Raw genomic sequence first — 15566 nt, forward strand, 5'->3', positions numbered from 1 at the left:
ATGTGATGTCTTCCCAGCTATACTTTTGTGCCTCTACATGTACGCTCTCTGGTTATAATGAATTTCTTATAAAGATGTGCACTTGGCACTAGCCCTATGACCTGGACACCCACAGATTACACTCCTGATCCAACAGTTGGTGCCTGAATCCATGGAAAGGCAGCTGCAGAGCTACATTAGCCAGTTATTCTGGCACTTGTGCACTGTGAGACTATTATCTTGACATCTATAGTACATCGTGGGGGGCATCAATAGGGCTTGCAGAGGGTACCAACCAACTGAAGGCACACCAGAACTATACTTTTATTTTGTTGCCTTTAGGGTCCATTCACACGCCTGTAGTGTATTGCGGATTCGCAATACACCCGGCTGGCACCCCCATAGAACTGCCTATTCTCTTCTGCAATTGCGGACAAGAATAGGACATGTTCTATTTTTTCCCGGAGCTGCGGGCCGGAAGATCGGGGCCGTGCTCCGGAAATGCGGAGAGCACACTGTGAGCTCTCCGCATCCATTCCTGCCCCATTGAGAATGAATGGGTCCGCACCCGTTCCCGATGTTGCGGAACGGATGTGGACCCATTCCACGTACGTGTGAATGGACGCTTAAAGGGTTCTCCAGGCCTTTCATTAAATCCCTGAATCTTCTGTCCAGTGTACGAAAGATTGTCAGTCCTTATCCCGCCGATGCCGTCTCCACTGGGCTCAGACTGGCTGCGGGCTCTTCTGCTCGGGTCATGACCCGATGTGTTTCCAAGTCTTCCTGTTCAGCTGCATATTTAGTGGATATGGGACCCTCAGTGTTGGAACCCAAGTGGAAGAGCCTGCAGCCAGTCTGAGCACAGTGGAGACAGTGACGATGGAGGGTTAAGCACTGACAAAACTATCTTAACTACACAGGACAGAAAAAGACAGAATTTTATGAAAAGCCCGGAGAACCCCTTTAATTTGAAGTTCCCTACATGCTACTATCATGTTACTCCTACAGCTAAAGAGAATAATACTGATTTCTGATATTCAGGAATTGGATATGCCCCTTTCCTAAAATATCTCTCTATAAGATAAGCAGATCATGGGTGTTTAGCTGATAAAATGGTGACCTCATCTGCACCACAGAGGGCATCTACAGACAGCAAAGAAAAAATAGTCTAACATTTATTCTCACATATATAGGATTTTCCCCATTTTTTTAATTTATTTTTTGTAAAAGGCAGGAGGCGTTATAAATATATAAAAATAAATTATATAAAATAAAGAAAAATATAAATGCTCTGTAGCTCCCAGGCCACCTCTCCGCTCCCTCCCAGGTGTTGCAACAGTCACGTTCAGTTCTTTGTTCACGTGACCATTGCAGCCAGTCACTGTTGTCAGCAGTCAAGGTGTATGAACGGTACATGACCACCGAGTCCCGTGAATGGAATGTGATACTGCAGGTCTAGACACTTAAAAGCTGAGTTTTTTTTTCTTTATTTTTATACCACCCCCTGCTTTCCTCTAATTTAAAAAAAAATATCTTTGGAAACCCCTTTAAAAAAAATCTGCCTCATGCTGTGTAAAATCTGCAATGTATTCCATACCTACCTACCTTCACACACCCACTATATTAAACTCATCCATTATAGATCTACAGGGTGGGCCATTTATATGGATACACCTTAATAAAATGGGAATGGTTGGTGATTTTAACTTCCTGTTTGTGGCACATTAGTATATGTGAGGGGGGAAACTTTTCAAGATGGGTGGTGACCATGGCGGCCATTTTGAATCCAACTTTTGTTTTTTCAATAGAAAGAGGGTCATGTGACACATCAAACTTATTGGGAATTTCACAAGAAAAACAATGGTGTGCTTGGTTTTAACGTAACTTTATTCTTTCATGAGTTATTTACAAGTTTCTGACCACTTATAAAATGTGTTCAATGTGCTGCCCATTGTGTTTGATTGTCAATGCAACCCTCTTCTCCCACTCTTCACACACTGATAGCAACACCGCAGGAGAAATGCTAGCACAGACTTCCAGTATCTTTAGTTTCAGGTGCTGCACATCTCGTATCTTCACAGCATAGACAATTGTCTTCAGATAACCCCAAAGATAAAAGTCTAAGCGGGTCAGTTTGGGAGACCTTGGGGGCCATTCAACTGGCCCACGACGACCAATCCACTTTCCAGGAAACTGTTCATCTAGGAATGCTCGGACCTGACACCCATAATGTGGTGGTGCACCATCTTGCTGGAAATACTCAGGGAACGTGCCAGCTTCAGTGCATAAAGAGGGAAACACATCATCATGTAGCAATTTCACATATCCAGTGGCCTTGAGTTTTCTATTGATGAAGAATGGCCCCACTATCTTTGTACCCCATATACCACACCATACCATCAATTTTTTTGTTCCAACAGTCTTGGAGGGATCTATCCAATGTGGGTTAGTGTCAGACCAATAGCGGTGGTTTTGTTTGTTAACTTCACCATTCACATAAAAGTTTGCCTCATCACTGAACAAAATCTTCTGCGTAAACTGAGGGTCCTGTTCCAATTTTTGTTTTGCCCATTCTGCAAATTCAGTGCGCCGATCTGGGTCATCCTCGTTGAGATGCTGCAGTAGCTGGAGTTTGTAAGGGTGCCATTTGTGAGTAGCTAATATCCGCCGAAGGGATGTTTGACTAATGCCACTCTCCAGTGACATGCGGCGAGTGCTACGCTGTGGGCTCTTGCTGAATGAAGCTAGGACAGCCACTGATTTTTCTTCATTAGAGACAGATTTCATGCGTCCACATTTTGGAAAATCCAACACTGAACCAGTTTTACGAAACTTAGCAAGCAGTTTGCTAACTGTAGCATGGGAGATGAAATCTGCTGCAATGACCCGGTTACTGCGTTCACCAGACATCAACACAATTTCTATCCGCTCCTCACGTGTTAACCTCGGCGACATGTCAATGGCTGTAAACAAAGAGAAACTTGTAAATAACTCATGAAAGAATAAAGTTACGTTTAAACCAAGCACACCATTGTTTTTCGTGTAAAATTCCCAATAAGTTTGATGTGCCACATGACCCTCTTCCTATTGAAAAAATAAAAGTTGGATTCAAAATGGCCAACTTCAAAATGGCCGCCATGGTCACCACCCATCTTGAAAAGTTTCCCCCCTCACATATACTAATGTGCCACAAACAGGAAGATAATATCACCAACCATTCCCATTTTATTAAGGTGTATCCATATAAATGGCCCACCCTGTATACAGGGAGTGCAGAATTATTAGGCAAGTTGTATTTTTGAGGATTAATTTTATTATTGAACAACAACCATGTTCTCAATGAACCCAAAAAACTCATTAATATCAAAGCTGAATATTTTTGGAAGTAGTTTTTAGTTTGTTTTTAGTTTTAGCTATTTTAGGGGGATATCTGTGTGTGCAGGTGACTATTACTGTGCATAATTATTAGGCAACTTAACAAAAAACAAATATATACCTATTTCAATTATTTATTTTTACCAGTGAAACCAATATAACATCTCAACATTCACAAATATACATTTCTGACATTCAAAAACAAATCAGTGACCAATATAGCCACCTTTCTTTGCAAGGACACTCAAAAGCCTGCCATCCATGGATTCTGTCAGTGTTTTGATCTGTTCACCATCAACATTGCGTGCAGCAGCAACCACAGCCTCCCAGACACTGTTCAGAGAGGTGTACTGTTTTCCCTCCTTGTAAATCTCACATTTGATGATAGACCACAGGTTCTCAATGGGGTTCAGATCAGGTGAACAAGGAGGCCATGTCATTAGATTTTCTTCTTTTATACCCTTTCTTGCCAGCCACGCTGTGGAGTACTTGGACGCGTGTGATGGAGCATTGTCCTGCATGAAAATCATGTTTTTCTTGAAGGATGCAGACTTCTTCCTGTACCACTGCTTGAAGAAGGTGTCTTCCAGAAACTGGCAGTAGGACTGGGAGTTGAGCTTGACTCCATCCTCAACCCGAAAAGGCCCCACAAGCTCATCTTTGATGATACCAGCCCAAACCAGTACTCCACCTCCACCTTGCTGGCGTCTGAGTCGGACTGGAGCTCTCTGCCCTTTACCAATCCAGCCACGGGCCCATCCATCTGGCCCATCAAGACTCACTCTCATTTCATCAGTCCATAAAACCTTAGAAAAATCAGTCTTGAGATATTTCTTGGCCCAGTCTTGACGTTTCAGCTTGTGTGTCTTGTTCAGTGGTGGTCGTCTTTCCGCCTTTCTTACCTTGGCCATGTCTCTGAGTATTGCACACCTTGTGCTTTTGGGCACTCCAGTGATGTTGCAGCTCTGAAATATGGCCAAACTGGTGGCAAGTGGCATCTTGGCAGCTGCACGCTTGACTTTTCTCAGTTCATGGGCAGTTATTTTGCGCCTTGGTTTTTCCACACGCTTCTTGCGACCCTGTTGACTATTTTGAATGAAACGCTTGATTGTTCGATGATCACGCTTCAGAAGCTTTGCAATTTTAAGAGTGCTGCATCCCTCTGCAAGATATCTCACTATTTTTGACTTTTCTGAGCCTGTCAAGTCCTTCTTTTGACCCTTTTTGCCAAAGGAAAGGAAGTTGCCTAATAATTATGCACACCTAATATAGGGTGTTGATGTCATTAGACCACACCCCTTCTCATTACAGAGATGCACATCACCTAATATGCTTAATTGGTAGTAGGCTTTCGAGCCTATACAGCTTGGAGTAAGACAACATGCATAAAGAGGATGATGTGGTCAAAATACTCATTTGCCTAATAATTCTGCACGCAGTGTATGTACACATTTAGCACCGCAGGCCTGCATGTACAGTACATTAAAGTGTCCACTGGAAGGAGGAGAGTTGAGAAAAAAGTTTCAAGATGAAACAAGTTCAGTTCGAAATTGCTGAACCAATATCCAGCACAGTAGGGAAATATGGTACCATAAACAATCACAGAACCAAGCATGTTACATAAATGCAGTACCAGTACTAAGGATAGAACAGAAATACTGTATCAGAACCAAGCTCAGTAGATATCTACAGTACCAGAACCAAGCACAGTGCCAGAAGTAAACTCAGTATATACGGTACTAAAACAAGTACAGTACATAAATACTGTATTAGAACCAAGTATAGTACATGAATACAATACCTAAATATAGTACCATAAGCGCATATTACAATTTACTCCCAGCATATCGTTAGAGCTATGAGAAAGGGCCAAGTCAGAAACACATCACCTCGGATCACGGTCTGTCTATGCCATATGTTGGGCTATAATGGTGTGTCTTCTGCCATATTTTAAAGCAGGCATCCTCAAACTGCGGCCCTCCAGCTGTTGTAAAACTACAACTCCCACAATGCCATGCTGTAGGCTGATACCTGTAGGCTGTTCGGGCATGCTGAGAGTTGTAGTTTTGCAACAGCTGGAGGGCCGCAGTTTGAGGATGCCTGTTTTAAAGGATGAAATAAAGGAGAGGTGGCTAACCTATGGCACGGGTGCCAGAGGCGGCACTCAGAGCCCTCAATGTAGGCACCCGCACCCTTGAAAAAGTCTATGGTGTACCAATATGCCTTAGACTCTAAGGCTGGGTTCACACCTGAGCGTTTTACAGCGCATTCCTACGCGCTGTAAAACGCTCAACAGGCAAGAACCAATTATTCCCTATAGGCATGGTTCTCACCTGAGCGTTTTACAGCGATATAAAACACCCTACTCCCAAAGAAGTACAGGAGCTTCTTTGGGGCGTATTGTCGCGCGTTCCCGCCCATAGACTTCAGCGGGAACGCGCCTAAATGGGCGTTTCTTGTTTGCTCATTTAAAAATGCGCGTACGTACGCGCGATTATATATGAAGGGGCCCCGCGCACATAACTGGCTTTGTGTGTACTTTACTACTGTCTGAAACAAGCTCTCTCCTATTGATAAAATGGCCAGCCTCTGTACTCACTTTCACTATGAATGCGCTGCAGCGAGCGGGCCGGCCGGCGCGTGACTGACGTCACTTAGTAACGCTCCTGCTTCCTGAATTAAGTGGGAGGAGCGTTACTAAGTGACGTCAGTCACGCGCCGGGCGGCCAGCTCACTGCAGTGCATTCATAGTGAAAGTGAGTACAGAGGCTGGCCATTTTATCAATAGGAGAGAGCTTGTTTCAGACAGTAGTAAAATACTTTACACACAAAGCCAGTTATGTGCGCAGTTTAGGACACATGAGGGGACACATAGGGCCATGAGGGGGACCAGTATAAGATGCTATATGTGTCTCTTATGCTGGCCCCCCTCATGGCCCTATGTGTCATAGCACACATGCCCTATAACAGTGCCATCCACAGATCCACCCCATAACAGCGTCATCCACAGGTCCCCCATAAGTGTCCTCCACAGATCCCCCATAACTGTCCTCCACAGATCCCCCATAACAGTGTCCTCCATAGATCCCCCACATAACAGCAGTTTTTCATTGGATGTTGTCAATCACACAAACGCGCGTATTACTAGCGTTTCCTAAATACAAAAACGCCTGTAAAATGCGCATACCCAATACGCTCAGGTGTGAACCAAGCCTAAGGCATATTGGTACACCATAGACTTTTTCCAGAGTGCGGGTGCCTACATTGAGGGCTCTGAGTGCCGCCTCTGGCACCCGTGCCATAGGTTAGCCACCACTCCTTTATTTCATCCTATGAACAGCACATTGAATGTAGGCAGGCTATTATAGCTAAAGGATAAAGTACATGGAAGATATACTATATTGGTATTCAGGTTGAATTGCCGATTTGGCACTTTGCAATATTTATGTGGATTTTGGGTTACAGTTTGGGCACTCAGTCTCTAAAAGGTTTCCCATCACTGAATAAAAGATTTAAGTTTTAAACTTGCTTAACACTGGTATCCAAACTGAAACTATGGACTTCAAATTGATTGGGAGACACCTGGGATCTTGTGTGCTGAGAAGGTAAGCTGATCTCTTCCTCTTTTTTTTCATATACAGGTGAAACTGGAAAAATTAGAATATCGTGCAAAAGTCCATTTATTTCAGTAATGCAAATTAAAAGGAATTGCATTAATGCAGCTTAAAATTAGAATTTTGTGAAAAGGTTCAATATTCTAGGCTCAAAGTGTCACACTCTAGTCAGCTAATTAATCCATACCCCCTGAGCAAAGGGGACCTCAAAATTGAGAGTTTGGGGTTCCATAAGCTGTAAGCCATAATCATCCAAATTATACCAAATAAAGGCTTGAAATATCTCGCTTTGCATGTAATGAGTCTCTCATATGTTAGTTTCACCGTTTAAGTTGCATTACTGAAATAAATGAACTTTGCACGATATTCTCATTTTTCAAGTTTCACCTGTAATGTCTGGTAGGGTTCATCCTGCTGAGCATACCCTTGTTATGTAAATCTGTTGCACTGTTCATCATGAGGAATTATTTTCTTGTGCAATGCCCCATTCCACCATTGAGCAAGGCAAGACACTAGTGCAAGGTGGTAAAGTTGACAAGGCCACCGCCATGGGAAGGGGACTGCAGACAGGGTGTCACTAAAAAATACCATAAAACCCTATGAGCTTTAGAACAGCAAAGTAGTGCTGCATGTAAGCTGCACTGACCACACATTGCATGAAATGCCCAACGTCCTGTGGCGCCAGAGAGCAGGAGCAGAAGCCTTTCGTTCAGGTAACAGAGCTGACGCCCATGCTGCCTTTATGTGCTATTGCTGCACTCGCACCTGTTGTCCCCTCCTCTGCCATCACAGCCTAGGACATGCCGTGCAGCGACACATCCTGGGTGGGTTTATTCTTTAATGTGTGTGAACTAATCAGAGCAGGGAGTACTGCTGGTCAGGACCACGAACATTGCTGCTGGAATGGTGACTATAAATAGGTCTGATATATTGGCTCCTTCTGTACTAAGGCCCCATTCACACGGGTGAGTTTTCCGCGCGGGTGCAATGTGTGAGGTGAACGCATTGCACCTGCACTGAATCCGGACCCATTCACTTCAATGGGGCTGTGCAGATGAGCGGTGATTTTCACGCATCACTTGTGCGTTGGGTGAAAATCGCAGCATGTTCTATATTCTGCATTTTTCACGCAACGCAGGCCCCATAGAAATGAATGGGGCTGCTTGAAAATCACAAGCAAGTGTTCATGCGGTGCGATTTTCACGCATGGTTGCTAGGAGATGATAGGGATAGGCAACCCAGGACCCCATTAAAGTAAATTCACTGTATTATTTTCCTTTATAACATGGTTATAAGGAAAAATAATAGCATTTTTAATACAGAATGCTTAGTAAAATGTGGATTGAGAGGTTAAAAAATATAAATAAAATTACCTCATCCACTTGATCGCGCAGCCGGAATAGTCTTCTCTCTTCTTCTTTCAGGACCTTTAAAAGGACCTTTGATGACTTAATTGCGCTCACCACGTGGTTAGCCTGGTGATGTCAGCGCAGGTCCTGCTGAATGAAAATAAAAGGATCTTTTATCTTCATTCAGAAGGACCTGCGCTGACGTCACTACGCTCACCACGTGGTGAGCGCAATTACGTCATCAAAAGTCCTTTTGCAGGTCCTGAAAGAAAGAAGACGATGCCGGCTGCGCGATCAAGTGGATGAGGTGAGTTAATTTTTTCTATTTTTTAAATCGCTCAAATTGACATTTTAGTAAGCATTCTGTATTCAGAATGATATTATTTTCCCTTATAACATGAAAATAATAAAAATCTACAGAACACCTAACCCAAACCCGAACTCAGTGAAGAAGTCCGAGTTCGGGCCTGGGTACCACATTCAGTTTTTATCACGCGCGTGCAAAACGCATTGCACCCGCGCGATAACAACTGAACAATCGCAGTCAAAACTGACTGAAATTGCGTGCGCACTCGAGCAGGTTTCCCGCGATGCATCCGGAGTAAATCCGGGACGCCCGTGTGAAAGTGGCCTAAGGGTTATTTCAGATGAGCGTGTCCAGTGCAGAAAACACTTTCTGTGTGGGGGTGTGATTTCCCATTATGGACACTGCTCCTTTCACAGGACTAGACTGCATTATAATGATTTATAATGCTGTGTGTCTCTGCCCAACCTTGCATCTATTGAATTGTACTGACATACTGCTGTCAGTACAAATCATTATAGCGAGGTCAGACAGAGACACACAGCATTATAAATAATTATAATGCAGTCTGGTCCTGTGAAAGGAGCAGTGTCCATAATGGGAAATCACACCCCCACACGGAGAGTGTTTTCTGTACTGTGTAGGCTCATCTGAAATTACCCTAAGGGCTCATGCACAAGACTGTATGTATTTTGCGGTCTGCAAAAAAAACAGATCCACAAAAAATACGGATGGCGTCCATTCCGTAATTTGCGGAATGGAACAGCTGGCCCCTAATAGAACAGTACTATCCTTGTCCGTAAACTAGACAATAATAGGACATGTTCTATTTATTTATTTTTCGGAATGGACATACGGAAACGGAATGCACACGGAATAACTTCCGTTGTTTTTGCGGACCTATTGAAATTAATGGATCCGCATATTGTCCGCAAAAAAAACAACTAACGGACACGGAAAGAAAATAAGTTTGTGTGCATGAGCCTTAAGGGTGCTGGCACACATTTAAGAATTTTTTTCATGCAGTTTTTGAAGCTAAAATCAGGAGTGGATCATGAAAAGAGAGAAAGTATTAAGGACAGATACTACCGTACTTTTCATTTTTTTAATCCACTCCTCACTCCTAGTTTCTGTCTAACGTGTTTTCCAGGATTTTTTATTGATGACCTGTCCTTAGGATTGGTCATCAATATCAGAATGGCAGAAATTCGACTCCCGTCAACCCCCCCCCCCTTTGCCGATCAGCTGTTCTGCGATAGCTCTGTGTGGTGGACAGAGCTGGTAACGGCAGCGCTGCTCTCATGCACTTGAATGGGAGCAGTGCTGCAGTAAATCAGATCAGTCCACTACACTGGAGCTGTGCATTTTTAGGCCAGAGGTCAGCAACTTTCAGCACTTCAGTTGCTGTGAAACTACAAATCCCAGCATGATCCATTCATTTCGGTTAAGACCAGAGCAAGTATGCATGCTGGGAGTTGTAGTTTGACAACAGCTGTGCCTACCCCTTGTTCTAGGGCCTATTTCTGGAGCCAGAGCTAATTCAGAACAGCTAACTGGTCGGGATGCATTGTATCGGACCCCCCAATGATGTGATATTGATGACTAATCCTAAGGAAAGGCCATCAATATAAGAATCTTGGGAAACTCCTTTAAGGCAAAATTCAAGTTGAGCGATGGAGGCCGATTTAAAAAAAAAAGCGGCTTAATTGTTATATGCATAAATATATTGCCATTTTGCGGTACTGAGTATGAATAAACACCAGAGCCTTTTAACCAGTCGAGCGTGGATTGCACTATTTCCGGTGGCACATTTAAGGGTACAGCTGCACTGCGACATTGTTTGTAATGATAGTCTATGGTGTTGCACTGCGACATGACACATAAAACCTAACTTGGATGGATTTTTTTGCGACTGTCGCAACATGCCCCAGTGCAACACTGTATAGACTATCATTACAAAAAATGTCCTGCAACATGTCGTTGTCTAGCCCTAGCCTTATAGTTTTCCATAGCAAAACTAGTGCTGTCTGCAGTGCCATAAAAAATATAGAAACCTACATGAAACCATGACTGGACCCCATTATAAGTCAAAGGGATACTTTGAGATGATATACATATATACACACACACACACAGAGTAATATAAGACTCTATACTCTCCTCAGAACTAACTCTGTGTGTGTATGTATAATATGTGTGTGTAGACATTTCACAATGACTGCAGTTTCCTGGAGCAGCGGTACACTGAGCATGCGCAGCAATCCAGTCCAGATCGGTTCAGGCCGGTTGCTGTGCCAATGCGCTGCCTTCACCCCAGTTCACTGGAACAGGACACCTTGTGCTACCAAGGCCAGAAGTGACGACAGACTCCGCGGGCGCCGTGCGGGCTTGTCCTGTCGTTTTACCGTGTTTATAACAAAGTGAAGACGTTTGTGTATGACACGTTATGAGACACGGCAGCAGGGTATAATACAACGCCCACATAGCAGCTCGGGTCAGGAAGGAGACGAATAGTGTAACTACACGGCATTATCCCAGGGCAGGCATACATAGTACATATAACACATGTGTCACATGTTCTAGGACTGAGCCTCCCGGCCGCAGTGCAGGCGTTTCCGGCTCTCAGTCTCAGGGCCGCCCTCTGACGTCAGGAGGGGGAGGAGCGGGAGCTGCTGAGAAAAACAACTCCAAACAACAGCACTGACAGACTAGAGAGCACCGAGCCGGAGACACCGCGCCGACACCATGTTCCTCCAGCTCCTGAGCCTGCTGCTGGGCTGCCAGCTGATCTGCGGGACGCCAGGTACCGTGCCATTCCCCTCAGAGTGCAGGGCACCTCAGCTGTGCCCATTATATATAGCCAAGTATGAATGGTGACACCAGCCGCACTGCAGCCCTGCTGTATGCCAGGACGTGCCCCCCACTGGCACAAGTTTTAGTCATTGCACACGCGCCCCATTTATTATGCGCACCCCCCTTTAACCCTCTCAACCCCGCATGGCTACCTGGTCACATGACCTTGTTTTTCTGTAAGCTTGCGAGGGTGAGGAGAGGACTTGAGGCCCCGCCCCGTGAGTAGCTGCTCTTGTCGCTGAGCTCATTCTATACTTTCTATTGGTGGAAGAGTTAAAAGTAACCGAATAAACAGACTTGTGACTGTGTGGCCCCGGGCAGGCGTTTCCTGCCACAGCCGCACAGCTTGGTTTCCTGTCTGGGGGCTAACTCTCTCATCTACATCCTTCCGTGAAACCGTCTGGGGGAGTCTGTCTATGGGGGGCACACACTTTAACAGCCCCTTCCTTTCATAAAATAGACTACAGTGCAATCTGCAGGCAGCCTGTTATAGAGCAGGAGGAGCGGAGCTGATTGATATAGAGTTTTATGGGAAAAGATTCCGTTAAACCTGTCATTTATAACTTTTACATCTCTGCTCTTTGAGTTCAGTAGCCAAGTGGGCGGCCTTATCAGTGACTGACCGCTGTGTATACGAAGGCCCAGTCAGTGATAGCACCGCCCACTTGGCGATTGAGCTCAAAGAGCAGAGATTTAAAATGTATAACTTACAGGTTTTACTGAATCTTTTCCTGTAAAACTATATATGAATCTGCTCAGCTTCTCCTGCTCTATAACCTGCTGCAGATTTCAGTTTCCCCTTAAAGGGGTTGACCCAAATAATTAAAAACTCAAGCAGTAGCAGTAACACCCTGTACACGCCACTGTGTGGCCAGTCACTGACCTCGGCAGTATATGTGACCTCACCGTCAGTGCCAAGATAACAAAAACAGGCTGGGAGGACGGGAGAAAAGTATGACAGTTCTTGTTATTTCATGACATTTACTGCAGTTGGCAGTGGACAATCCCTTTAATTAGAAATCCAGTATTATGCCACCTGCATCCTCAGATTGTGGACATTTCAATCAGTGGGGGCTGTCAGGCTCGGTTGGTTTTCATCATGTGAGTGATCCAGCACCTTCATTATCCTCATTGTTATACCCCTATAACTGAGACAGCAGAAATAAGAATGCCAGTGTATCACGGCCTAAGGGCTCATGTGGCCGGGCCCGTCCTGCAGACCGCAAATTGCGGTCCGCAATGCACAAGCACCGACCGTGGGGCCTCCGCATGCAGATCGTGGACCCATTCACTTGAATGGGGTCTGCGATCCACATCCGATGGTCCGCACCGCAAAAAAAGTAGTGCATGCTACTTCGTAGGGCTTCCAATCCATGCCTCTGTTCTGCACCGCATCTCCTGGATTGCGGACCCATTCAAGTGAATGGGTCCGCATCCATGATGTGGGGTGCACACGGCCAGTGCCCGTGTATTGCGAACCACGGCTGGGCAACGGCCATGTGCATGAGCCCTAAGACAGAGGATTTTGACTGCACTGCAGCTTTCATGTGGACCCGCTCTAGATTTAGTTCAGTTAAATGGTGGTACATTGCGGTAACCGCACCAAGAACGGACCTGTAGATTCTTAGCGCTTTGAAAACGGCACGGCATGAACTGCAGCAAACAATGGGAGGCGGGGACGACACAGATTCAGCACCCAAAATCCTGTCTGAACATACCCTTACTCTGCAGGTATTAAACTGGTCATGCACATCAGATCAGTGTCAGCCTTAACCCACCGAATTCCAACATGCCCGATTAGGTCTCTGGCAGCCGCTTACTCCCCTTTCCCAATTGAAAACGCATGCATGTTCAGGCGAGCGTGAATGTGTATGGGTAGAAATACCTCTGACATGAGGTTTACATTTCCTAATTCCACTCGGCTCTCTAATTGATTTTGAGAAACTGACCATCACTAAATGCTGGCAAATTTCTTTTTTTAAAGGGGTATTATGCATAATACCCCTTTAGTGTCTGCCATTACCCCTTATTATTTGGGGCATCAGCCTTCTCTGTCTCTAAACCACGTCTCTACTTGCTTACAGCTCCGACACATGAGCATAATCTTGCCGAACAATCCACAACTCCCCAGCCTTCAGACATCCGCGAGGAATCCCCAACTCCCCAGCAAGACAGGTTCCAGCCTCCAGATCAAGTCAATGTGGCACAGCCTGTAATCAGCATCAGCGAGAGAGTCCAAGTCAAAGGCCGGGACAAGAAGGACCTGGGGACATTAGGTGAAGTAACGCAGTCTGGACAGTAGGGGGCACTGGAACGCCATAAAGAATCAGTTGTTGACCAGTTCTCTTGCCATCCATGTTGCAGGTTACGTCCTGGGAATTCTCATGGTCGTGATCATCATAGCCATTGGCAGTGGCATCGTTGTTGGATACATGTACAAAAGGTCAGCGACCAACACATTACTCTAGAGTTTCTCATCTCTTTGATACGTCCCAGCACTACGTTTCTAACCATATTATTTTCTTCTAGGGGCAGAGATCTAAAGAAAAAGCATGACCAGGAAATTGAGGACAGCCGGCTTCAGAGGATAAATCTTCCATTATCTGCCTTTTCAAATCCCACTTGTGACATAATAGACGAGAACACAATTGAGGTGTCCATCAGTCACACCCCTAACGCAGTTCAGGAAGGTACTGTCCCTCTAATGGACAGTGCGGGAACCCCAGGCGCATGAAGAGCCATACAGTCCCTTGTGATATTGGATGTAAACTGATGATTCGGTTCAGATGGCAGTGTCAAATGTGTCATGCATATCATCGTGCTGTGTCACTGGGCCGGTGGACTGTGGCAGGAGAATTGTATTCATAAACCGCTATGAGGACTAGGAGGGGTACATATCTGCCAGACAGCTGCAGCCACCATACGGTTAATGGTTTCTCCCTAAACCGACTGGCCACACGTTGTCATGAATTTGTGGGGGTTGTCAGTACAATTCTACTCTGTCAATTTGGCTGCCTGTGGCAGCTTTTCCTTCATTTATGCATTTAAGTCTCATAGACTCCAAAGATAAAGAGATCCAGGGAGAATAAGCTACTTTACGTCGTGAAAGCGGACGACAAATCTGCACAGATCTGAAGAACATGCGAGCTTGCACCACACCATTCTACATTTAATGCCAAGCCCTGGCTGGTAACTCTTTCAGTACCAATAGCTTCCAGTAAAGTTACCATTGAGAGCTTGCTTATTGGTTGACATGACTATCCTTCCTATGTTAATGTGCTGCTGAGCTGTAAAAAAGGACAGAAATGGATGTACAAACTGTAAGAAATTTCTTTATTAACTTTTTTTTGTACGAGTGTTTTCTTTCTATAAATAAAAGAAAATTAATTCAAATCGGTCTGATATAATAAATCCGTGGTTGCCCACCGGCTGAAAACACATCAACCTCCGCTAGCTCATAAATAAAAGGTGCGTACTTTGACCTGCAATTTCCAGCTCACCAGCTGCTATGAAACTACAACTCCCTGCATGCCATAGTATCCACAGACCTCTGCTATATAAAATAAAATTGGAGTCCTTTTACTAGTGGTGTATATATAAATCTAACCCTTTTAGCCCCAGAGGATTTTCTGTTATTGCGTAAACATTATTTTTTTTTTTTACTCCTTACCTTCCTGGATCCATAACTTTATTTCTCGCCCATTTCCTTGGGGGACACAGGAGACCTTGGTATAGCTCAGCTCCCTAGGAGGCGTGACACTAAGTGAAAACGGTTAAGCCCCTCCTCCGCAACTATACCCTCAGCCTGGAGAGAGAGACTGCCAGTTTTTGCTTAGTGTCCAAGGAGGCAAGACACTCCCTGCGCTGCAGGGCTGTTTTCTCCTGGTTTAAATTTTGATTTTTACTTTTTCTTTCAGACCATCAGGGACAACAGAGACGCAATAGACCTCTCTGTTTCACCCGGGGTTAAGCTGCGCCAGTGCCTGTCACCCGCACTGCTGCCTCCCCCACAGAAGGCAAGGTGGACCAGGGCAGCCAAGCTCCCCTGCATCACGCCAGCGCAAGGGTCGCCCGCACGCCAAGTCCCTCTTC

The 15566-nt window shown here is 45.0% G+C and overlaps 1 protein-coding gene across 1 annotated transcript; it reads left to right on the forward strand.

Annotated features, from left to right (window-relative positions):
• The first annotated feature begins 11260 nt into the window (after positions 1-11260).
• On the forward strand, positions 11261-14864 carry PIK3IP1 (phosphoinositide-3-kinase interacting protein 1). Its single transcript, XM_040416482.1, has 4 exons — positions 11261-11424; positions 13559-13750; positions 13839-13917; positions 14004-14864. The coding sequence occupies exons 1-4, from the start codon at positions 11367-11369 to the stop codon at positions 14206-14208; spliced, it is 534 nt and encodes a 177-aa protein (XP_040272416.1). The 5' UTR covers positions 11261-11366; the 3' UTR covers positions 14209-14864.
• Positions 14865-15566: the final 702 nt, after the last annotated feature.

The sequence above is a fragment of the Bufo bufo genome, chromosome 2 (genome assembly GCF_905171765.1).
Source record: "Bufo bufo chromosome 2, aBufBuf1.1, whole genome shotgun sequence".
Classification (NCBI taxonomy): domain Eukaryota; kingdom Metazoa; phylum Chordata; class Amphibia; order Anura; family Bufonidae; genus Bufo; species Bufo bufo.

Bases quoted from the DNA above. Each gene is read 5' to 3' on its own strand.
- PIK3IP1 (XM_040416482.1), top strand. From the start codon at position 11,367: ATGTTCCTCCAGCTCCTGAGCCTGCTGCTGGGCTGCCAGCTGATCTGC. The intron at 11,425-13,558 runs GTACCGTGCCAT...ACTTGCTTACAG, and splicing joins GCTGATCTGCGGGACGCCAG to CTCCGACACATGAGCATAAT. The intron at 13,918-14,003 runs GTCAGCGACCAA...ATTTTCTTCTAG, and splicing joins GTTGGATACATGTACAAAAG to GGGCAGAGATCTAAAGAAAA.